This window comes from Sylvia atricapilla, chromosome 16, assembly GCF_009819655.1.
Source record: "Sylvia atricapilla isolate bSylAtr1 chromosome 16, bSylAtr1.pri, whole genome shotgun sequence".
Lineage (NCBI taxonomy): Eukaryota > Metazoa > Chordata > Aves > Passeriformes > Sylviidae > Sylvia > Sylvia atricapilla.
Genome location: NC_089155.1, coordinates 1,552,291 through 1,576,403, shown reverse-complemented (window position 1 = coordinate 1,576,403; position 24,113 = coordinate 1,552,291). Strand labels below are relative to the sequence as shown.

General features: G+C 49.3%; 1 protein-coding gene across 1 annotated transcript in view; it reads right to left on the bottom strand.

Annotated features, from left to right (window-relative positions):
* Positions 1-22,981, bottom strand: part of LOC136368673 (fer-1-like protein 4) — a 38,435-nt gene extending 15,454 nt beyond the window's left edge. Inside the window, 29 exon segments of the mRNA XM_066331044.1 lie at positions 193-352; positions 677-838; positions 1,127-1,243; positions 1,491-1,664; positions 2,770-2,904; positions 3,294-3,418; positions 4,015-4,192; positions 4,431-4,583; positions 5,708-5,824; positions 7,132-7,219; positions 7,765-7,865; positions 8,504-8,624; positions 9,374-9,572; positions 10,326-10,434; positions 10,783-11,147; positions 11,292-11,478; positions 12,261-12,444; positions 12,663-12,822; positions 13,102-13,186; positions 14,190-14,252; positions 14,371-14,502; positions 15,649-15,709; positions 15,975-16,139; positions 16,246-16,287; positions 16,881-16,972; positions 19,169-19,268; positions 21,738-21,826; positions 22,749-22,804; positions 22,903-22,981. Coding sequence (XP_066187141.1) covers positions 193-352; positions 677-838; positions 1,127-1,243; positions 1,491-1,664; positions 2,770-2,904; positions 3,294-3,418; positions 4,015-4,192; positions 4,431-4,583; positions 5,708-5,824; positions 7,132-7,219; positions 7,765-7,865; positions 8,504-8,624; positions 9,374-9,572; positions 10,326-10,434; positions 10,783-11,147; positions 11,292-11,478; positions 12,261-12,444; positions 12,663-12,822; positions 13,102-13,186; positions 14,190-14,252; positions 14,371-14,502; positions 15,649-15,709; positions 15,975-16,139; positions 16,246-16,287; positions 16,881-16,972; positions 19,169-19,268; positions 21,738-21,826; positions 22,749-22,804; positions 22,903-22,981 — 3,799 coding nt within the window.
* Positions 22,982-24,113: the final 1,132 nt, after the last annotated feature.

The window sequence follows — 24,113 nt, the reverse complement described above, 5'->3', positions numbered from 1 at the left end:
ACTCACAGCAGAAGGTGGAACAAGATGATCTTTAAGCTCCCTTCCAACCCAAACCATTCTGTGATTCTATGACCTTGTGATTCCAGGGAGAGTATTTTGCTGCCTGGCTAAGAGGGAGTGGAAGAGCCAGGGATCTTCACCACTGGCAAAACCTGCCTGTTGTCTCCATGAGAACCTCTCCAAGCAGCTCACCTCTGGGCACAACCTCTGGTTCCTCCTCCAGCTCTCTGGGAGAGAATTTCATCACATCAGACACGGCATGACTACCCACCAGCACAGTGCGCCCAAATGCACGCTTTTCCACCACAAAGATGCTGAGGGGAGGGTGCAGGTATACCTGCTCTGGAAGCTCCTGCAAAGTAATTATGCATGGGGTTCACAGGAGTAAGGGTGATCAACTTGTGTTGAGCTATCAAACTATGGCAGCCCCATCACATAAGGAGAAGCCTGCCTCACCTTTGCAAAAATCAAAGCCTTCCAGTGACAGGCCATGGCTAAGAGAGCCCTTGGTGGGCAATTTCACAAGGTTTTGTTCTGCAGCTGAACCATATGGTCATGGGAGAGCAAAATCCTGGAGGCAGTTCCCCTCCTGTGTTGCCCCATGCAGTGAGGCAGTGCATGGGTGCAGGATAGCCACAGTGTACTCTGGCATGTCAGAATCCACCTTCCCACTCACCACATCCATGTATTTGACCAGCTCAGTGAAGTTGGGGTTTTCTTTGTAGGACACAATCACCTCTGACTCCACCTTCTTGCCAGCACATTCAATGATCACCTGGGGCTCATCCACCTCAAACAAGTTTACTCTCTTCAGGTCCCTCAGGCCCCAGAACAGGATCTGAAGCACAACATGCAGCTGCTGTCCGAGACATGCCAGGCCTGGCACTGCCCATTGCTGCCACCCCTCACCCACAGAAGAGGCACAGGCCTGATCTCCCAGCTCAGCTGCCCAGCAACTCTGTTGAACTACTCAGATGGTTCTCCCATCATGTCAAGCACCTCCATTTCTGGCATCTGCTCAGGCCTCACAGGCACATTTGAGCTCCAAACTGGACTCCCTCACAAGCCCTGCCCTCCACCCAGGGGCAGCTTGAGGGAAAAGGCAGTGCAGCAGAAGGCGGTGCACCTCTATGCGGAACTCCTTCAGTACTGGGCGGATGCCCTCAGGGATGATGAACCGTCCAGCACGGGGGTCTTCTAGGTAGTCAGGCTCCTTGGGCTCCACATCCACAGGCACTGATGGCTGAACAGGTGGAATCAGGACATAGTAGGTGATGAAAGTTGCTTCTATTCCATGTTGTGCCAAGCCCCCTCTCTCCCTCCTTCTAGTTTTGCATTCACAGGCTGTGGCTGCAGCCTCCTCTCCTTGGAAAGCCAGATATGGCCTCCAACTTTGAATCCTCCGGTGGGCCCCATGCAACCACCTCCTCACCCATGTAGCTCTCCTCAGAGAGCTGGCAACCATGTGCAGCTTCCTACAAGCCTATTACCTCCAAATAGCCACTGTAATCAAGCTCGATCAGCTCAAAAGTGGCAATGAGTTCTCCTGCTGCTTTGGTGCCTCTGTAGAAATCAAAGAACTGCAGGGCAGGTTTGGTGTATGGCTCATCAACCAGCTTCACCTGTGGGACAGCAAAGGCCTGCCCAAGGAACTCAGGGGAGCCCTGCAGGAAAGAGAGGAATGAGTCAAATCATCTCTGTGGTATCTCATCACCTCAAAGACCACCACTAATTCCAGCCAATCTGGGACAGTACAAGACTATTCTTCCACCCATGTCATCCTCTGCTTTGATTTTCTCTGCTCCATCCAGAGCTAGGAACAGATAAAGGCATGTCTGCAGCAGCTCCACTTAACTCCCAGTTCATCTCCATGCAGAACTTGGCACCATGCACCAGAGGACATCAAAGCTAGATCAAGTTTTTCAGAGTCTCTTCCAGACTGAGTGTGAGTATCTCCAAGGTTGGATACACTACCAGCTCTCTGAGCTAGAGGCCCACCATGTGATCTACCTCTGTGTAAAAATTGCTTTCTTATATCAAGATGGACTTTCTTCTTTGCCAGTTTGTGCCCATTGCTTGCCATTGGGCCTCTTGGTACCTTCCATAAGTCTGAACTGAGCTTTTCTATCCTTTCCCACCAGGTAGCTGAAGACTAAAAACACACTAGCTTTCTCTCAACATCACATATATATTATGAATTAATATATTCAGCTCTCCTCCTCTGTCCTGTGCTCCATCTTGGTTGTCTCCTCTGGACTCAGCCCAATACGACAGGGTTTGTCTTGTACTGGAACCCCAGGAAAGCTGCTGAGTTACACAGGAGAACCTGGTGCAAGTTACATCATCGAGCCTTAGGATAACAAAGAGGCTCTTGGGGACAGTGTGACTTTAAAGCACTAATAAAGAGAGAAAAGGGAGGGACGATTGATGACACCTGGGGACATAGGGGAAGGAACAGGCCTAAAGGCAGTATCAGTTCCCCCAGGTTATGAGCCCTCTGCAATGTGAGCCTGCCAAGGAAGCAGGCATAGTGTTTCTTCAAAAATAAGAGATCCTGAATCCAATGAACATTCATTAACCCCTGAAGAGTTAGAGTATCTCTGAGTCAGAAAGTGCCAATCTCAGCCACAGTCCCTATGACACACTGTCACCAGTGGACCAGGACCAAGGTGAGTCATGGGAACCAAACAGAGAAGTGGCAGCACTAAGAGCTTCTCTGCCTTCCCGTTTCTGGAAACAACAGGAGGAAGGCAGCATGGCCATACTTACAAATTTATTGTGGCTGAAAAGGTTGATTATAATGAGGGGTGTCTCTGTTTTCAACTCTTCTTTCTTCCCATCAATAATGAGCTGGTCAAACAAAAGTAGCTCATTCCACATGGGGCTCAGTGTCTCCTCCAGCATCTGCAGATGGAGATAGAAGGCCCAAGTGTTCCACTGACAGTGGAAATAAACCACATATAGGAAAGTTAATCAACCCTGGGCTGATTCCCTCTCTCACACAGCTACATGCAGCTGGTGGCCAGCAGGAGGGGATCTGTTAAAAGTGTGGGATCAGCACTCAAGGTCAACTACCACATGCCACTGAACCTCTGAGACCATGATCAATGACTGTCAAATATTCCCTGAACATAACCACACTGCTCACAGCATAGATACCTGAGTTCTTGGAGGTACAAAAGTCCCAGGAGGACTGCCATAAACATTGGTCTTAAACACATCAGTGACAGCATGGTCATTTTTCTTTCCCTACGTTCCCAAGATGACAGAGGCAAGGGTTTAAGTTGTCTCACCCTGGTGGTCTGGCAATGAGTTGAAAACACCACTCTTGCAAATGGATCTGAAAGGCCATTATCATCTGCAGGGAGGATGCCTCGAGCCTGATACAGATGGGCTCGGAGCTGGAAATAGCTGAAGTCTGGTAAGAAAAGGAGAGAGGAGGTCCCCAACAAAGTCATATATGAGGTGACAAAAATGCCTGAAGGAGGCCAGCCAGTGGCTGGAGTGGGCACACCCTGTGAGGAATAGCTACCACTTCTAAGGACTGTGGTTCTTAGACCAGTACATCTCAAAAGGTATAGCCAAGCCAGACAAGCTCAGTGGGTTTGTCAGACACCTCAGGGAAATACATGACATGTGACATGTGAAATGTGCAGTGTTGTGCTATGAGCATCTACTGTGGGGGAGCACCACCAAGCCTCATCAGAGGGGCAGAACTCATGCCCACTGCCAATTTGGCAGCACGTTCAATGCCTACAAAGCACCCACCCATCCTGTCTCCTGCTTTAGCTGTAAATGTGCAAATGCATCCTCATAAGATCAAACTGGATGTGCCTGTCCCAGTCATGCCTTGGAGGCGACACTAGATCAGGTCGTAATTCTGAGACATTATAATTCTCAGATCACAGTGTGGCCTGGAGATGAAGGGCTGTGGGGAGACAATGACAGGCACGCACCAATCCATGGATGGGACCTCTCAACTTGCTGCTCTCCTGCTTATGTGAAGGCACTCACCATCCCTTTTGAGCCGGCTGGGAGGGGTGTATGCAGAGAGCTGGGCTGTCTCCTGCTCACTCTCAGAAAGGAACTCCTCAGGCAGCTCTGCCAAACAGTTTTTCACGTATTTGGCTACTCCAAGCCACAAGTAGATTTCCAGTTTGGCAAAGATCTCACCACTGTGTAAGCCAGGGACCTGAAAGCACAAAAGGTTTAGCAGGTTTCACATCTCAGACAAAGATGATCAACATCAGCTTGGGACTGATCAAAGAGCACAGGAGAGAGAGCACCACATCAGCAGAGGCAAAAGGCAGTGGCAGAGTGAGAGCTGTGTTTCATTGTGAACTCTGGGATTTCAGAAAGAAGGGCTGAAAGCAAGGAGGGGGAAACAGCATGAAGCAAGCAAGAGCACAATGTTTAGGTATAAACCGTACCTTCATAAAGACAGTCTGGATCTTTGCACAGTCTTTGCCTTTCTCCTCTTCAACTACTGAGTAGAGGATGTTTTGTGCAGGAATTCTGGCATATGCCACACGCCTGTTGTTGCTGAGCATCCAGATGAGTACATCAGGGAGAGTGGACTGGGGCTGGAGGGAGGGGAGGAACATCACAGCAGAGGAACAGCATGCATCATTCTCCTTCCACTGATTCGGTGAAAGCTTCATTTCCTCACAGAAGGGACTGCTGAGCAATGGCATTTAGAGATCCAGAAATAAAGGATCTAGCATTGGCCACATGCTTCTGAAACTCAGCCCTGCAATATGGCTCTGGAGATGTTGTGGTTTAACCCCAGCTGGCAACTCAGGCCCATGCAGACCCTCACTCACTGTCTCTCAGTGTGATGGGAAAGAGGACTCAAAAGGTAAAAGTGAGATAAGTCATGGATTGAGATAAACACAGTTTAATAGGGAAAGAAAAAGCTGCACACACAAGCAAAGTAAACCAAAGAATTCATTTCCTTCCTTCTGTGGACAGGCAGGTTGTCAATCATCCCCAGAACAGCAGGGCTCCATCACAGAAACAGTGACTTGGGAAGGCAAACACCATCAATACAATTGTACATCACTCTACCCTCACATAGCTAAAGATGTGAAAATTATTTTACTTCACTTAGTGAAAGACTTCTCCAAACTTCAACAGCATCTGTCCACCTTATATCAGCAAACATGGCATTCTGGTTGACACTAAAGAAACACACCAATTTTTTTTAGTTACTTAAAATACAAACAATCTGAATGTAGAGAGTCTCTGCCATGGATGAGAACCTTATTCCAATGCAAGTTTGAATCTGCAGGAAGTATCTAGGGTCAGTCCCTGGTGGAAGTGTAGGCAGCACTGTTGGAAGTGGAAGTGTAGGCAAGGCTGTTTTCCCAGGCAAAACTGTCTGCTGCAGACAAGGCCTTGGTGGGGCAGAGAGGCCCAGGAGGCCTGGAGCTGGCCCAGCTCTGCCTCCTACCCACTGCAGAGTTGCTTGGACCTCTGCTCCACCACCAACAGCCCTGCAAAGCTGCCTGGCCTCATCCCTCATTAGAGCTATCACCAGAAACATGGTAACTTCCAGTAGCTAGAACTTGGAATTTTACATAGTGAGGAAAGACAGCAGAGGAAAAGCTTCAGCCCAGACTGGTGAGAGCCCCAGCAGCCAGCTCAGTATCCTCTCCTTGCCTTCCATCTCCAGCTCAGAACAGGGGTTCCCTAGGAGCCATTGTACCTCTTTAGCTGCAAAGCGTATCTTTGTCAGGATCCTCCTTGTCTCCTTAGCCTTCTCCTTGACATTGTCTCGAGTCAGGCGCCGCCTCACACGGATCCCCTGCTTTGCATACAGGACCTGAACAGAAAGCACAAGCTGTCACACAACCAGCCATGCCCCACTGCCACCCCACATGGGGCATCAGCAGGGACCCTCCAGTGTGCTCCATCCATCCTGCACCACATCCATCCTGCCTCATTGCATCCTGACCTCCACCATGGCTCACTGCCCAATTGCTGAGAGCAAACCTCCATGAACCTGTTACAAGCCATTTAGCAAAGGGTGCCAAGAACTGGAGAGTCCAGTAACTCATCAGCCCGGCCAATATAATCTGGTAACACGAGCTTTAAAATCATTTGGGGCAGAAAGATGTCTAAGGAAAAAACATTTCAGAAGCTGGTGGTCTAAGGCTCCAGATAGTGTCTGTGGGACACTTCAGCCAGGGAGCAACTTGGAGCCACAGTAGTGTGGGAATATGAAGATGTAGAAAACTGCAACACAGGGCATGGCTTTCACCATTAGTACATATCAGAGATAGTGTACACATCTGAGGAGAGACTTTGGGATTGATCAAAACTAATAACGAAATTCAGAAGAAATTCATGGTGTACACCCACTATGGACTGGCAAGGCCAGAAAACTCATCTCTTGGGTGGGTTCTCTCTTCCAGAGTGTCTCAGATTAGCACAGTACCTTCACCATAGCTCAGGTGATGACATACAAGGAAACAGAGGGAAGGATATGCCTACATTTTATTTCCTGCTGCTGTCATTGCATTTTGGTCAGCCTTTCAAAATCTTGTAGTCTGATGGGGGCTATGACTGTGCTGTGAGCTGTGCTCTGCTGTGATGGAGGGTATGTAATTGTGCTCTCACTCAGCTAGCTGGTCTTGTGTGCAGGGTGATAAGTGCCCAAGTGTTGCCCTTTCTAAGGACAGACAGATGAATGACTGTTGTAGACCTGCTGTTTATGTACCCAGCCAAGGGGCTGAGTTTTCAGAAGCAGCAGATCTCAGTGAGCCACCACAAAACTGCCTGTGGGAATATGGTACACCAAAAGGCCTCCAGCAACCTACTGCGCAACAATATGTACATGCTCAATCACATATGCCCCAGTGGAGATGAAGGAAGGCATCAGGGCATAGCATCTGCACAAAACTGGGGGGAGCCATGGCCAGACTCTGTCTCTGTTCCCTGTTCTGGAAATTGTTCTGCTGTTCCCTGTTCTGCTCTGAGCAGAAGTTGGGAGATGCTGTAGTAAAAGTCTATGACCGATACAGTGAGTCTTAGCTCCAGGTTTCATTCTTAGCATCAGTTCCTGCTGATCCTCCAGAAGTTTCCCCAGAGCTCAAGCTTCCACCAACTACCACCAAGCCCACAACTTACAATGTTGCGCATCAGGTATTTTGTCCGACATCTGTCCAGGTTATTTGAATGAGCCATTGGGGTTTTTTCTGCACTGAGTGAATATTGCCTACAATGAGAAAAGCAGCACAGACCCTGTATCCTCTGGACCTGCCATGTTGAGCACAGCTCACAGCAGGGACACAAGCTCCAAATCCCAGGTACCAATGTGTCTTTCTGCAATGCCCTCTCTTCTGCAAGCTTGTTGGTTCAGAAGGTACAATGGGGATTCTCAGCACCTGAGGTTCCCTTTCTGCAGTTGCACTGTGGACTGAACTGCATATCAGCCCCTACATGGGCATTGAAACACTGGTCTTTTGACTGGATGATTGAAAAGAGTGAAGGAAATGTCTTTCACATTTAGGAAAGACATGGGAGCCCAGGAACACTGAGGCTGCCATGTATGACCCCTCTGATTCTTAGAACAGGACTGGTGTCTCCCGTCCAAGCTTGAAGAGCTATGGGGGAGGGGTCCTTTTCCCAAGTCATCCTCATTTCCTTCTGCACATCCACCTCAAAAGGACAAGAGAGAAGGCCACATACAGCCCAGGCAGAACATGATATGACTTCCTAACCTGAAGACAAGAAACTTCATGAAATCAGGGACATCCTAACCTGCATCCAGCTACAAATTCCTCCAGCACCTCTCTTAGACGCGCTTCTGCTTTAGCCTTTGGTCTTCTCAAGAGCTTCTCCACGTCATCCAACCCCTGCTCCTGCAGCAAAATCACAATATTCACGAAGCTTGCACCTGGTTGAGGGGTTAGAGTAAAACCTTGCAAGGATGCATTTGCCACAAATGGCTTATGCCTTTCTGCAGAGTTGGGATTCATGAGTGCTGCAGATCAGCACTATGCTGCCAGGGACTCTCCAGAGCCTGAGGATAACCTCAACATTTGTAACAACAACACCTTGTGTCTCAGTCCTCGAGCAGCCACTAACATACATTGTGGTAAGCTCTGCTTTCTAATCTTCAAGCCCAAAAAGGAAAGACAAGGTCCCAGGGAGAGACTACGTGCCCTTCATGACAACCTGAGGCTGACAGTCTGCTTGCTGAATCAGCTGCCCAGGGCTCACACAGCTCAGGACTCACAGCAGAGGAAATTGTTGTCACAGACATCATATCACATCACATCACTCAACTCATCCAGGAATCACCACCAGGCAGATGCACAGCATGAGCTCATGTGGCCTACCCAACCTGTCTAAAGGGCAGGTGGGACTAAGCCCTGTGAGAGACATGGACTTGCATGGGTTCTGAGGACAGCAAACATCTCGCACAGCAACTGCACATGCAACAAGGAAAGCACACCATGAAGGAGCATGCCACAGACAAACACCCTGAACATGCTACCAGGCGCTCTGCCAGTTTAACAATCCGGTTGGAAATGCACAGTCTCCAGGTGTGATCCTCCCAGTAGCTCCATACATACACGCAGGGTTTTTCATGTGTCATGGGCAGGCAGCTGTATGACCTAAGGACAGCAGGCAGAGGAGGTTATGGCTACTGCTACAGAAAGCATATGCCATATCATAACACACGTGCTTGCACACCCAGCAAGGGAGCAGAGGCTGAACTCTGTCTTCCTCACAGGGAATTAATTGGCTGGTTTAGGTGCTGCATCATGGATCTACCCTTTCCCATCCCAAACTAGCACACAGTTTCTAGTGGAGACAGCAGCACATGCTCAGATGAATGAGGCTAACAGGAACATGGGATGCCACCAAGATTTCTCACTGCTATGGGACTAAGTAGTAGCAGGCACAGGCTGCACAACACAAAGACCAAGACATTGCCAGGCATGTGGGACAAACTAGGCAGCATTCCCAGTGCAAGCATATCATCAGAAGAGCTTGTGTATGTGTCTTGCCTGTTCAATATAGGACAGCATATTCCAAGAGTACTCCTCTCCTTCCTCCCCGAAAACAAGCCCTTAGAATGCTGCTTGTGAAGCAGACAAGGGATGGCTTTTATTGACAGGTCTCAGTTTGCTTGGGACCCTGTCCTTGGCCATCTGCACACATCAAACAGACACCATAGGGCTCATAGGATTATGGTGTCTGGGAAATCCCAGCCAGCTAGGCCATGGCAAGCAGCAGGGTTGCAAGGAAGAGAAACCTATGATGCATTGCTGAGCAGACCTCTAATAAGATCTGGAACAACCAACCTGGGAAGCTGTGACAGCTCCAGGGAAGGTGGGATGGAAAGATATAGAAGACTTACTTGTCATACTCCATGGGCTCTGGTCTCTGGCTCTTTGTAACTGATTTGTTCAGTGCTGCTAAAGCTGGAGTCAGGATTTCAGCATCCAGCTCACCACCTGAACCAGCATTGAGTAAAGGCTGCCTTTCTTCTTTCACTTCTCCCTTTTCCACTTTTTGCCATCCTTTGGTCACAACCTCTTCCGATTTGCCATAGTTTCCTTGAAAGTGAGCATTAAATTATAAATGGGTAAGTGGAATCACTCAGGTTTTTTTAGAAAAGAAGTTTTCTATCTTGCAAAATGAGACTCTTGGCAGTTTTCTTGCCAAGAGAAACATAAGGATTTACTGCTTTGGGAACTCGCAGTTGTGTCCTATCACATGGACAACCAGGATGTCCAAGAGGGAGCTGGGCAGTTGCAAGGAAGTCCTTGTGTACACCTTCTCCTGTTCTGCCAGCTTCACCAAGTGGCTGCTGACTACCATCTATATCCCTACACTGGGGTCCGTGACAGCTCCCCAAGTAGTATCTCAGCATCAATCATCTCAATCATCTCCACCTGTCCACCTTAGCAGGTGGGGGCTTTGACCGACTCCCAGGCCATTGCTTCCCCATCAGTTGTCACATCCTCTCAGTGCCACATGGCCAACCCCGGTATTCCAGCTTTCCCTCTTTTGCTTCCCTTCCTTACTTCCAAACCTTCTACTTCTTTGTACCCCCACTTACTAGAAGAGTTTCCCCAAACTTTCCCAAAACAGGTAATTCACACAAATTGTGCATATCTCCAATCCCATAGAAAAGATACAGGATTTTCAGGTAAGTAAACACTGTGCACACTCCCTGGACTCATTCCTCATCCTTCCCAAGGTCCCAGTCTGACTTGACAGGGCACTGTAAAGAACTGACTTGGCTGCAGAGAGAGATTCACACTGTTCCCATGGTTTCTGGACATGGGGTCCTGGGGAATACCCACCTATAGAGACTTCAAAGCTGATAGGTTTCGAGCTGAGAGAGGAGTCCATCATAGTGGCTTCAAAGAAGGCAGCAAAGAGAAGGAATTCATCCTTTCTCCCCAACACATTCTGAGCAAGAAGACAGAAATCAGCCTGAGAGCCTCATGTGCCAAAACACTGCCTGGGCAGTGTTAACCAGGGCATAACTGATGCCTGCCAGCCCTTCCACAGGATCTCAGCAGGATGCTACTGAGATCACTGCTGGGCTGCCAGAAGCAGGATAAAATTTCTTGGAAATCCTGAGGTGTTGGTGCAGAGACATGGATTGATTGATGCTTGTGTGAAGGCACTGAGCAGGCTGTAGGCTAAAGGGATGGTTATTGCACCAACACAGCTACCTCCCACCTTGCCTCTTTCCCTTCACAATTGTGCATGCCAAAGACTAGCCTGGATCAGCCATGTCAGCACAGAACTCACTTCAGGGAGTGGATGAAGCTCTTCCACCTCCACAGTGACCTCCCTGGGCTGCTCGGCCTCCTGAGAGCTCCCAGCCTCCCCCTCTTCTTGCAGCTTGATCAGTTCTTTAGTTTTCTCCTTGGATTTTTTACTTTTCTTCTTCAGCTTCAGTTTTCTCAGGGCACCTCTCGTCCTATCCCCAAGCTTCCTCTCTGCCGTGCTGGGGCTGCTGAAGATGTCCACTGTGATAGCCATGAGGATGCGCCCACGGTAGAAGATGCCCTCACCCATGCCTTCATTGAGGTCTTGGTGGACATCCCAAAGAGCTGAGTTCTGGGGGGAGCCATATAGGTTCACCCAGGCTGGGCCAAATGTGGGGTTAAAGCCTGCAGAGACAGGAACAGGGTTTCATTATGCTCCAGGGTGCCACTGCAGAGACACCTCCACCAGGACTGCCCAGGACACCAGAACATGGCAAGGGACTGCCCAGGACATCCGGCCCCTAGGCAGCCATGCCAACCAAGTCTCACCATTCCTGTCAGGGTCGGAGATCTCCTGCAGGTCAATGTAGTGTGTAGCAATGGCCACATCACCAACATTGGCATCGTCCAGCACCTGGACTTTTATCTTCCTGGACAGAGGTGGGAACATCTCAATGAAACTGATCTGCTCATTCCACTCAGGCTCAGTGGTGTTGGTCTCCACTGATGTTTCCCCCTGGGAAAGAGAAGGTGTGAAAGCCACAGTCCCAACTGGTGTCCAGAGAAGGAGATGCCTCAGAGCTTGTCTGGGAATGGAATGTTCTCTTGTACCACCTGCAGAGAGTGCAGGGCAGGCTCTGGGGGTGGCACATCCCTGCTCCTATTTCCTGCATTCCTGCTCCTATTTCCTGCAATTCCTCTCTGTTTCATTAATGGGAGGCTGTCCCAAGGCCCTGGCATGACCTGCACAATCAAGGGAATGCAAGCAGGCAGCAGATTCAGAGGTATCTAAGGGTTGCCTGGGGCACTCCAGGCCCACAAGACTGCCCAGGGATTGATTCTCATATTAATGGATATCACAAGACCAGAAACCCTAACCTTGTGTGCAAAAATTGGGCCATTATCTCAGTAAAGTCTCTCAAGGGTCTCAGGGTGAGCCCAGCTTGACATAGAAAATGGACTTCTGTTCCAGGATTTTTTGACCCTGTCCCTATGTTTAAGGATATCAATCTATGCCTGCAAAGCCAGTAGCTCAGCCAGTAGCTGTGCCCAGGGCTGGAACTGTCCCATGAGCAGCTCTCTGTAGAGACAAAAGTAGAGAACAACCTTCTCACCCAGACATGGCATAAACCATGGCCACACAGCTCAGGCCACTGCTAGAGAAACCCATGCTCTCCCAGCCTGTTTTCAGTGGGATTGCTGTGCCCATGGATGCCCCTGGCATCATGAGCCCACCACATGCTGCCACACAGTCAAAGGATAATCAGCCTTCCCAACACAGATTCCTCTCAGACTCACCTGCTGCCCACAGAATGAGACCTGCACATATGGGTCGATTAAGACTTTTCTCTCCCCTATGATCCTGGAGATACCACCCATGATGCCTGCTGTCATGCTAGGCAGGCCCTCAGCACGATACAGTTTGATGCAGACCCTGGCCCAGGGTCTCTCTGCAGGGACTCTCTTAGGCAGCAGCAAGTTCCTGAAAGACAAAATCGTGTTCTGCCTCTTTCCTGGAGTCCACAGGACACAATGATGGGAAATTCACTGACTGGCAGGAAGATTGGGTCCTGCCTCACCACAGGTCTTTTTCACTGGGTCTTTGCCCATCAGAAGAGCAGGGAAATGAAGCAAAAAAGGTAGTGTGAAGAGAGACATGGCAGTGTTCCCCAGAGCCATGCAAGATCACACTGCACCTACCTTTCAATATCCTCATCCTGGTTCCTGGAATAGGTGGGAAGGAAGCCCACAATATCCCCACGTGCAGAGATAGAGATGTTGCACTTCACAAAGCCTTTCACACCTGCCCGGGTGTCCATGGGGTCACTGATAACTGCCCACTTCTGGAAAAATCTGTGATCTGGGAGGGAAGAGGAGAAGTTCCCTAGGGAGCAGCCATGTTACCATTTCACACCCAACACCATCCAAATAAAGACTGCCCTGGCCCTGACCCTGCCTCTGAAGGTGCAGGAGGTGTCACCTGCCTTCAGACATCTGGGTGAAGGAGCAAGCTCAGATCTTCATGCAAACTAACTTGCTTTAAAGCCAGGACCTGACCAGACTCATCCAAGCATAAAGGAAAAACCAGTTTCAGACAGAGCCAGGGTCAGGCACAGGTATGCGGTGCAATCCCTCCTACCTGGCTGGCTGTACACCGTCTCAACATCCATCTTGAATGTTCCTATGCAAGTTCCCAGAAATGGTATCTTCTTTGAGTGAAAAACCTGCAGACAGCACAAGTCCCCCTGAGCACCATGAGGTGTGGGCAGCCAGGTCACACAACCAGATATCTCTGAGGAACACAGGGCTGCCAAGAGGTGCTTGTTCTAAAGCACAGCTGAGGCAGTGGTTGCAAGCTCATGCAGTTTGACCCATCTGTGTTAGCCCTAGGACTAACCCATTCCTACCCAACCACACCCACAAAGCCCACCAGCCCATAGGCTTCAGTTAAACCCAGACCAAGGCAGTCATGTGCAACCAATTCAGCTTCTGCAGTCCCAGGTAAACCACACCCCAACAATGGAGCTAGATTATATCTATTTCCCCACAGGAAGTCCTTGTATCTATATCCTGCTGGGTAAGGGCAGAGCCATGACCCCACCAGGCTAGTGTCTCGCCCAAAACTCAAGTCTTGCTCAATGCTTGCTGAACTCTCATCAGCAGAACAGATGTGCAGCCTTCACAGGGAAAATGTTGGAGACCACTTGGCAAAAGAAGTGCTGGCTGGGTTTAGCTATCTTCAGAACATCCCTGTGTTTTGGGGAAGCCTTTGTGCTTTGGGCCAAGGGATTTTCAACCTCTCTGCCTACCTGGGCTTTTCTACAGCACAAATAATTTCTGAGCTTCCCTCACATCAGTCACTTATCTTCAGGACCTGCAGGATGAGGCTCCAGGGTAAGGGGCAGTAGGAAATTGCTGCCAAAACAGCAGGGCAACAAAGGAGAAGGCAAGAAAGTGCCCCAGAAGCCCCACTTCAGTCACAGCGTGAAGAAAAACCCTTACCTGGAGGAGGTGGGAAGGCAGCACTCCCCAGCACTAGCTCAGAGCAGGGCTAGGTCTCTGCCCCAGTGTAGCCACAGCAAGGCCCTGTGGCTCTCTGTGGGCAGGTGTTTCTGGCTGGAACACCTCAATGGTATCGGTACCCTTGCTTTGCCCATCACTCCCAGTGTCTACACACAGAAGCATCAGGCTGTACCACTAACCAGTGAAAGATGAAGATATACATACCGAGATCTCTATGAGTCTGTGGAATAAAATGTCCCTTGGTTCATAGAAGTCAAACAAAAAATACTGAAAGAGAAGAGCATAACAGCTGAGCCCCAGGCTTCCAGGCATCCCTTGTAAGGATGATCCCGGGCACTCGGGACACTGGTGGGGCAAGGACAGAGCCTCTGCCCATGTCACATACTTCATTGTAGAAGGGGCAGTTTGTTGACTTCTGTGTTGCCGTGTGCCTCTTTTCCTCTCCCACCTTGACTACAACAAAGGGGTTGATGTTCACCCCCACCAGCTTCTGTGCTTCAATTACATTAATCCCAATCTGAGAAAATATGGGAGAAAATTAGCAGTCTCCTTGTTTGAATAAGCACTCTCCTTGTTTACATCTCTATCGTGAGATTGTTTCAACGGTACCAGTATGCACATGTACAGGGCACTCTCAATACAGAGGTGGACTCCAGGCAAAAGCATGGCTGCTGAAATCTGCTACAGCCAGGACAGATCAAAGTAGTTTTTGAGATACTTGTTTCTTTCAGACAAGCAAGGAAATAAAGCATAAGAGTTGCAGTACTTTTGACAAGAGCAGGCCTTCCCAGCAGCATGTGTACCCTCAGTTTCTTATCCCAAGGGATTGCAAACCCACTGCTCCCACATGGCAGGGTTCACAGAGCAATGTGGAGAAGATGCTCTTTGCATCCTCCTTTTTGAACCCTTCTGAGATGGACACCATTGGAAAGACTGGAATGCAGCCTTCTCATTTACGGCAACTGCTTACATGTCTAAGATATGCAAGAAATGCTCTCACATTTGGTCTCAGCACAAGTAATTAGACCACCGTTAAGATACAGAATAATTGCTTCAGGAGAATGATGGTAGGAAATTCAACCCTCACAAAATCTTCCTGCTTGGTTGATAGGACCAAATCTGAGTCCACATTTACTTAGAACCAGAGGAGGATTTAAATCCATAGTCAGTCTGGGAGACCTGCCCTGAAATCAGTTTAGCCTGATGTCAGGTAATCCACCAGAACCACAACTTCCTAACAGCCTCCTGGAAAGCCCCCACAGGGACCTCCAGCCCTGGTCATCTCCCACAGCTGTCCCTAAGGAAGACAGACAAGGCCCTGGGAAAGCTGGCAGGCACCAGCACTGCCTGGGTATTCTGAAGCTCTGCTTAGGCAGTGTTTTGCAATGGCACATGTAGCTGATTCCCTTCTCCTCTTTATCCATAGCTAACTACATGGGCTTACTGATACTGAGGCCGGCACTCATGGATGCAGTCCATCAGGGAATCTTGCATCTTGCCCGGGGAAGTCATACAAAGCACAAAGGTCTTCATGTTAGAGATATATCACATACGCATACAGAATATGTGGTAACTGGAGAAGCCCAGGCCTGAAGCAAGGCAGTAAGGGACAGACTGCAGGGCCAGAGGCAGCTACAGGGACATGCACCCAGTGCTACAGTACCTGAAAACTCTGCGGCATTGGGATGGCAAAGAGGTCCCGTGCAGAGCAGGGTCTGGAGCGGCTGCACAGAAAAAAAAGGCCAGGTGAGCAGGTGTCCTTGTCAACATGGACCTGAGTAAGTCCCCATCAAGGGAAGCAACAGAAAACCTAGTAAATAATGGGAATGACCAAATCCCCAACACACCCTGTCTAGGGCCAATAGAGATGGAAGTTTTCTGACATTTTGCCAAAGCAGACTGCCATGAGCTGCAGGAATTCCCCAAGATCCAGAGCTTTCTACCCCAGGACCAAAGCAAGGGCAAGAAAGAAAAGCATGCCATCGATACCTCTTCACAGGGCTGAAGATGATGCCTGAGGCCTCAATCTCAGATGTATTATAAAAATCTTCTTCCTCTTCCTCTTCTTCATCAGTTGCCAGACCTTTTGCCAGCTTCCTGCCTAGTGCACCAGCCTTCTTGTCCAGTTCCTTTGCTCTCAGCCACTCGGCAGTCCTGCAAGCCCCGCCCCATGCCATGAGCCATATATCAGCCCTGACAAGTAGGCTGTGTATTGCCCTCCACACAGGAGGGTGAGCCAAGACATTCAAGGGCTACTTACTCCAACTCCTCAAATCCAGGATTGTGGATGATTAACTCCAAACTGTAAAAACAAAATATGTTTTTCTGCAATGACCAGTGTTCCATGGCTGTTCCCTGATGCATTTAAGTAATAGTGCCCTAGCCACTCTCCTGCTTATTTCTTGGCAGGGACACCAGTAATTTTCTCCTAAGCTTATCCACTGTCCATCCCATGTGTCTGCTGTTTTCCCTCTAGTTCCACAAGTGACACTCTGCAGGCCTTGCTGTTGCCTGTCATCCTGTCTGCCCAGAAACCCATAACTCCCCTGGTTTTGGGCACCGCCAGCATGCAGGATGCATAAAGTTGCTGGAGGCCAAAGTCATTGCTTTCTGCAACTTTGCAACCACAAGCCAGGAAGGCTGCAGAAATACTCTCAAGGGTCTCCCGGGGTGTCCCAGGACTCCCAGCACCTACAGTGGATTGTTGCAGTCAAAGGCTCATTCTGATGACAAGGTATTTTTATCCAAGAGCCCTTCTCCCTTATTGCTGCTGTAGAGTTGAGGTGCATCAGCCTAAAGTGGAGAGTCAATGAGGCTCAATAGCATCCAAAAGGCTGCCACTGACAAAGGTAGCTGTGCAAACTGCCTTGAAATCTGCTCTTAGGTTTTCCATACCTGTTTTTCGTAAGATAGACAAAATCCTCTTCAACCCAGCTCCCTGCTGAGCCATTTGGAGGCTGGTAGCATAAATCCAACTCAATGTAGATCTACAAGCAAAAAGTGAAATGGCCTGAGAGTTTGGCAGCCACTAAAGAGTGGCAGAAATGTCACAAAAAAAGAGAAAATGGGGCATGGAAGAAAAAAAGAAGTGAGGAGCTGGTGGAAGGAAACGAAAGAAAAGTGGTCACATCCCAACAAGCAGCATATTTATACCAGATCCTGTTATCTGCCTCCATCAACAAGCTAGACATTACAAAACTCCCTCTGCCACAGCTGCTCAAACTCCATGTTTCATTGAATAAAAGCTGGCTCAAGTTTACAAATCTACCATAAAGAGACCCCGAGAGTCAAGAGTCACTTCGAGGCATTTTTGACCAGGAAACTGTGGAGGGCCCTGCACAATAACATGCAGGATTTGGAGCAGTGTCTCTGGAGGGGGCACAAGACAGCTGGCAGAGCATCCCTAGGGAGGACAGCTTGGATTAAAATGCTGGAGAAGCCATCAGCACACCAAGAGCCTGCATCACAGGCAGAGAAGACAAGGAAGGATAGCCAGAGAAGTACAGAGCATGCTGGGTATCAGCAAAGCCAGAACAGGCCTGAACACCCTTGGTCTGCAGGTGGCCAGCCTGATCTCAAACCAACAAAAATGCAAATGATTTCCCAGCAGAGGCCTTAAACACCAGAATGGAGGGATCACTTCTTAATAAGCTGAAGGGCATGTACTCTGGGTCCAGAGCTCAATCCCTGGAAAACACACATTTCTGGGAAAAGAACTGCAGTCCAAGAATGCAGCAGTACAGTGATCAGGAAAGGTAGCAGCAAAGGCTGGAGCATGAAGAAGCCTGAGACAAAGTTGGATAAAAAGCTAAGGCTCTAAAAACACTCCTTCAAACCACCAGAAGAAAAAGGGGTGCAAGTAACTCAAGTCCCAGAGGAGAACAGGACTTGGACTAGCAGGAAGACTAATGGCTTTATTCCCACTTTGCTGAAGGAGCAGCTTCTCCCTTGGGGTCATGTCTCTTCCAAGCTGAGCTGAGAAGGTCCCAGGCTGCTCTTGGATGGGCAGTCTCGCCTTCCCTTTTTCTGTCCCCTGCAGCTATTGTGCAGCCAGGGTGGCACAATCCAGACTAACACAGCATAACTGAATGTGGTTGGGTTTTGGTTGGAGCAGCTCATCAGTGCATGTGTTGCTGTTAGCACAAGGGAAGAGACACCCAGAGGGCGAAGGGCTGGGCCACAGGGTAGCTCTGACCCTACACAGTGGAGTCCCTTCAAACCATCACCAGCACCAACGGGTGAGTCTAATCACTGTCTCTTTGCTGGCATGAACATTTATCCAGTGAGCTGCACAGGCTAAAAATCATCCTGGAAGTGCTCTATTTCTACCTGGACCTGCTCTGTGATCCAGGAGTCCAGCAATACCAGCAACCTGTGTCAGTGCCACTCAAGCTGGTGGTCACAGAGCTGCATACTATATGCCTCCATGTTGTTTAGTCATACTGCCTGTGTGAAGAGCAAGCAGAAATGCAGCACCTTGCAGGACTGCTGCCTCCACCTCTGCTCCTTCTGCCCTGCCAGCTGCCCTGGCACACAGGTCTGGCAATCTGGAACCCACTGAATTTTGCCTTCACACCCAGCTGGCAGAAAACAGCTCTTTTTAGGGTAGTGTTCATCTTCTACAAGCACAAAGGACCGACTGAGCCCCAGTGCCAGGGCAGGAGGAGAGCAGGACCTGGAGAGCAGTGCAGAGAGTCAGTCAGGTGTCAGAGACATTCATACTGTCCCAGACACTCATTAAGCCATCCAGTTAGTGCTAATGTTTAACCCAAAATCTTGCTGGGGGTCCCAAGGCACCCTACCACTTTCCACCTCACTCCATCACTGCAGCAGCCCATACACTTGTACTTCATAGTGCATGAAGCAGATAAGATGCCACTTCCTACCTGTATTGCCCAGACTTGAGAAGGTTTTATGAGGCCTTTCTCTGCTCATTCAGGCCCTTGGCAGGTCTCCAGGAGCCTCAGCCCACCTCATGCATTTGAAGATGCTCTTAGAAACCTCTTGGTGAATGTGAAGTGTCTGCGTCCCTGTGCAGAGCTGGCACAAATGCCACAGTGCTTCCAGCTCAAACAGCACTTTGGATTCCTCCTCAGCTCCCACTCCACCTGGGGAGTACCACATGAGGTTTCCCTCAAAGCCTTACTGAATGCTGATAGTCAGGCTGTCCACAGAGGACTTACACCAGTGACTCTGTTGTCCTTGTCCACAAGGGACTCCTGCAGGATTAGCCTTCCGGATGTCATCAGGTGCTGAAGGCTGAGGACAAGGGTACCGAGAAGCCTGGTGAAAGGAATGAGAGATTTGTCTTTACAAACAAACTGTGAATCTGCTGATGAATAAAGTTAGATATGGAGAGATGAAATAAACCATCAGAAGAACCATACATTCGATAGAAATTCCATTGATTGACACAAGGAAAAGAAATGGGGAGGGGGAGGTATACATTAGAAGGGAGTAGTAGGAATTATGCATTTCAGAAAGTCTGTACATTTCAAGCACCTCAGCCAATGGGGAAAGAGAGAGGGAAATGCAGCTGGGAAATTAGGATAAAAAGGAGGCTGTCTCCTCAATTTGAGAGACCCCATGGAAAACGCCCATGACATCTCCCTTCATTCAAAGTTAGAGGACTCCTCTGTCTCCTTTTTGGGCATAAACCTCTGGTGTTCATGGATTAATTTTCCAAACACTGGAATAAAAAGAGAGACTGCAACAACACTGTATGTAATAACATCAGTGCCTACATCCTGGGGATTACTGGGACCTCCATTCTCCTGCTCACAGCCCCTCCAAGCTGTGAGTGTAAAGCCTTAAAGTGTTTTCCATAGGAAGTCTGGCAGCTGAATACCTGAGACTGACCCTGCAGCAGGTCCTGCCTTTACCCCAATCATGCCCACGCAGCTACTTGCAACTGAACTGCCATTGATGGTTAAAGGCTTGTGCAGATCCAGACTCATGGAGGGCAAAGGAGATCTCCCCTTCGGCAGAGCTGGGCTTCACAGGAACCAGTCTATGTCTGGACACCCAGTAGAGGTGGGGTGACTCTTTCCAGATAAAACTGGGAAACAGAGGCTTTACACAAGAAAATACAGAAATAGGTCATAAAGCTACGACCATAAGAATGTCTGCATCAAGTCTGGCCAAAATTTACCTACTCCAAAGCAGCTTCTCCCTGGAGAAGGGTCATCTGGCTCCCTGAAAGTGGCAGTAAAGCATGCAGGATGGTATTTGCCACTCCTAACCCTGGCTTGTGTGTCACTGTCCACACCCATGTGTACATGGGCCTCCATCTCCTCGTGGCATCTCTGCTGGCAGCCAAGCTAAGCCTTCATGAAGCAGAGCTTCCCAAATGCCAGCTGGGAACCTCCCCTGGAAGAATTTACTGCCCACCCAGGACTCAGACGAGGAATTGCTCCCCACACATCTCAGTTTCAGCTGTGAGCTATTGATCTCTTGTATTCCTTCTCACTTCCCTTTTCTCTGAGGTACAGCCTGTCCAACTTCCTACCCCCAAGGAAGGAGTCTCCCTGCTCATCCCCCTCCTTTCCAGCTATGCCAGCTTGATGCTGCTGCCACAGAAAGGATGCATACATAGAAGTCCAGAGACCACAAACAGATATAGCAATGTAACAATTTTTTCCCTTCTGTCCTTCCACACTCTCTATTTAATTTTGACCATCCCAGTGCACAGACCAACAGCTTTTGAACTGTACTGTCATTATACTGCTCCCTAACAGTGGATATGTGTGGATATAGTGCCAATACACTCATTTCCCAATGGACTTCTTTGCTCCAGACTGTCAGGTCCTACTGTTCTGTTACTGTTTGTGTTCTCTTTATCCTGTAGCAGTTTCTATTGACATTTCAGAGACAGCTCCTCTGATCCAGCTCTCATAAAAAAAGCATCCAGGAAACAGTGACACAACATTCTGCCACACTTTCTGCTCTGTCTTCCTCTGTGTCTCACATGTGTTGTGCTCATCTGTTTTCTCCATGCCTTCTCTGGCATCTTTGAAAAGGTTTGCATTATTAGCTGGATTCAAACATTAGGTTTGCATTATCAGCTGGTGCATTTTCCTTCAGTTCTTAAAATTTTCTTATCAGAGCTGGCAGCTTTCCCTTCATGTTTCACACATCCTGAAGGACATGTCTCTGCTGCCTTTCTTACTCCACTACTCAATCTGTCATCTCTATGCTTGGGTTTCCCTGCAGTGTTTTATAACTGTTTGAATAGCCACGGAGTTCACACTGTTGCGCCTGTGCCACCTAGAAGCATTTTAAATTCTGGCTGATCTTTTAAATTCAAATTGTTGTCTTATTAAAGGTTAAACCATAACATGATTCATTCAGGGCTTTTCTACACCTACAGATATGTTGAATTTGGGTGCAGCATGGCCACAGTCACCACAAGGATGTTCAGGGTGACAGCAGGTCTTCAGTCTGCAGCAAGACCTGCCTTTGTAGCTGTTTTTAAGGGCTTTGTTTAATCTTTGTCCAGGCTGAGGGTCTAATCTAGATCCTTATGTAGTCCATGTTACTGCTGGCACAACTAAGTCATTCCCCTTATTTAACTTAATACATACAGCATTGCTGCCCCACACGAGCAACCAGTTCCATCCTTCCTCTCTAAATGGCATTCTGGTCCTTCCATCAAATTTTCAACATATATTTTCTATTGCCAGTATACAATGTAAAGACCAGTATATCTTCTCCCCCACTTCTACTGGTCACCCCAACAGTCAAAGGACTCACCTGTTAGTGAAAACCTTGCTGCAGTTGTAAACCTTAATGGACAACTTTTCGCCCATGACAAGCTTTCCAAAGTGAGGCCAACGAAAGAGCTGCAAACAAATGGAGCAGGAAGGGATGACAACTCATTCTCAGCCAGGCTCTCCCATGTCTCATGGCTGGTTAGTTCCCCTATGAAGTTACCAAGTCCATGTACATGATGAAAAGCAGCTGTGATGGGAAGTTACTTTCCTGCTGGCCAGGGATAGATCCCCTCCAGCAGCACAGAGCTGGAAAAACAAGGATGCTTGTGCCTGCTGGGTTGCCTGAGCCAGCAGGTTGTAGAGTGAGACAGAATATGGGAACATTCAGAGTTGCTTGGAGTTCACCCAGGCAGGGAGTCATCTGGCTCATAGAAAAGCTGCACTCTGAGGCTTCAACTCACACACACCCAAAACATTTGTTCTGCCTCCTGCACCCCCCCACCCTCACTGCCTTTCCCCAGGCATTGGCATTGGGACCTGAGCAAGGGACAGGTGGGAAGAACCCACTGGCATTGCACAGGTAGGCTGTCACAGGCTTCAGTGGGGATGGCACTGGAGAAGTGGACATGCTTCCCATACCATCCACCTCCCTGCCCCTGCATGCACACACATGCACTCAAACATACAAGTCCCACCCTGCCCCACAAGGCATTGACTGCAGGGCAGAGGGAGCTTTGCCTTCAGCTACAATGTACCCAAGCTTCCATGCAGTGTCACTCAGTTGAATTTCAGTTCCTTCAGTTTGTACATGGAAGTCACACATGCAATGTGAGGGACCCATCTGCCCCTCTGAGCAGAGCAGAAGAAGGAGACAGCAGAGCAATTCCCAGAAAACAGTCTGGTGGATGGTGTCCCTGCCCATGGTGTAGGGGTTGGAACTAGATGATCTTCAAGGTCCCTTCCAACACAAACCAGTCAATGATTTTATGACCAAGATACTAACCTGTCCCATCCCTGTCTCTTATGTTCCACATGATCCCAGTTTCCTCACCTCATTGAAGACGGCCTCTGGGCCACAGCAGACCTTCCTTGTCTTCTGGGTGAAGCCTTGAGAAGTAGAAAGGAGGCATGAGGTGCTGGCAGGGGAAGGCAGCCCGCAGCCCTAAGCCCCCAAACCCCTACCATTCCGGCCACCCGGACCCCACCTCGGAAGCTGAGCTGGATCTGCCGCTCGCCATGGCCTGGCAGCTGGGAGAGCCGCCGGACACCAACGGTGAGGGCCATGGAGCCAGTGGCAGGCCCTGCTGCCCCTCGCTAGCCGTGCACCGCCCAGAGTGACTCAACCCCAACTCATCCAGCCGGTCTGGCCACACACTCCACACCCAGTGCCCCATGGGCAGGGCAGCCCTTGCTGAGGGACACAGGGAGGAAGGGGAAGCCCTGGCTGTACTGCCACCCTCCCTCAACCCAGGGGCACCTGGCTGAGCCCCCCAGAATGTGCCTCTTCTGGCTGAGGGAGCCCTGGGCCACGGGGGAACCCGGGGAGCACTGCAGGAAATGGCAGAAGTGAACCCATCACATAGCCACAGTTCAGCTGGTGATTGGAGGGACCTGGGCTGCTGAATTCAGAACTGAGAGACACCAGCTGCAAATACAGAGCCTGGCTCTGCTTTCAGTCCCAGCCCTGCACCTTCCCCAGCACAAAATCACAGGTCCTGTGGCTAAAACCCTGCAAATCAAAAGAGGGAGGGTGGGAAAGGGGAGCTCAGATTGTGAGGACTGGGCTCTTCTGACATGAAGAGCGAGCACATGCTCAGCAGCCTCCTGAGCAGGGGCCTGAGGGGCTACTCACTGGAGGTAGGATGCCAGATCACTTTAGGACAGCAGCTGCACCCAAGCTGCAAGATCTCTGCAGGGCAGAGACAAGCATCAAAATCCACTGGCAGTGGGACAGGAACTTCAACTGCTCCACAGGGTGCTGGCAAATTCAGAAGGAGAGGGAGACTTGGGGCACATGGTGCCAGAAGCCAGCTATGCTCCCTGCTGCAGCCCCCAGGCCTAATCCAGCTCATCCTATCTACAGGAGACCTGTTAGAGATGCCAGAACTCCCCCAAAGCACAAATTCAGGCCAGATTAAAGCAATCGATCCTGAGCTGAGCAGATTTTGGAGGGCATTTCTTTCTCCTGGGGGTCTGGTTCTCCCTCTCAGCACCCAGCACCAAACACTTGTGATAGGAAAGATGTCAATTTGATGACAAACAATTTGATGACAAACAATTTGATTTGATGACAAACGATTTGATGACAAACAATTTGATGGTGAAGGTATGGGTGTTAACATCTTTGAAATGGGTATTAATGTCTTTACTAACTTTGGACAGTAAGTTTGTTGCAGACCACAGACAGTTTGGCTCC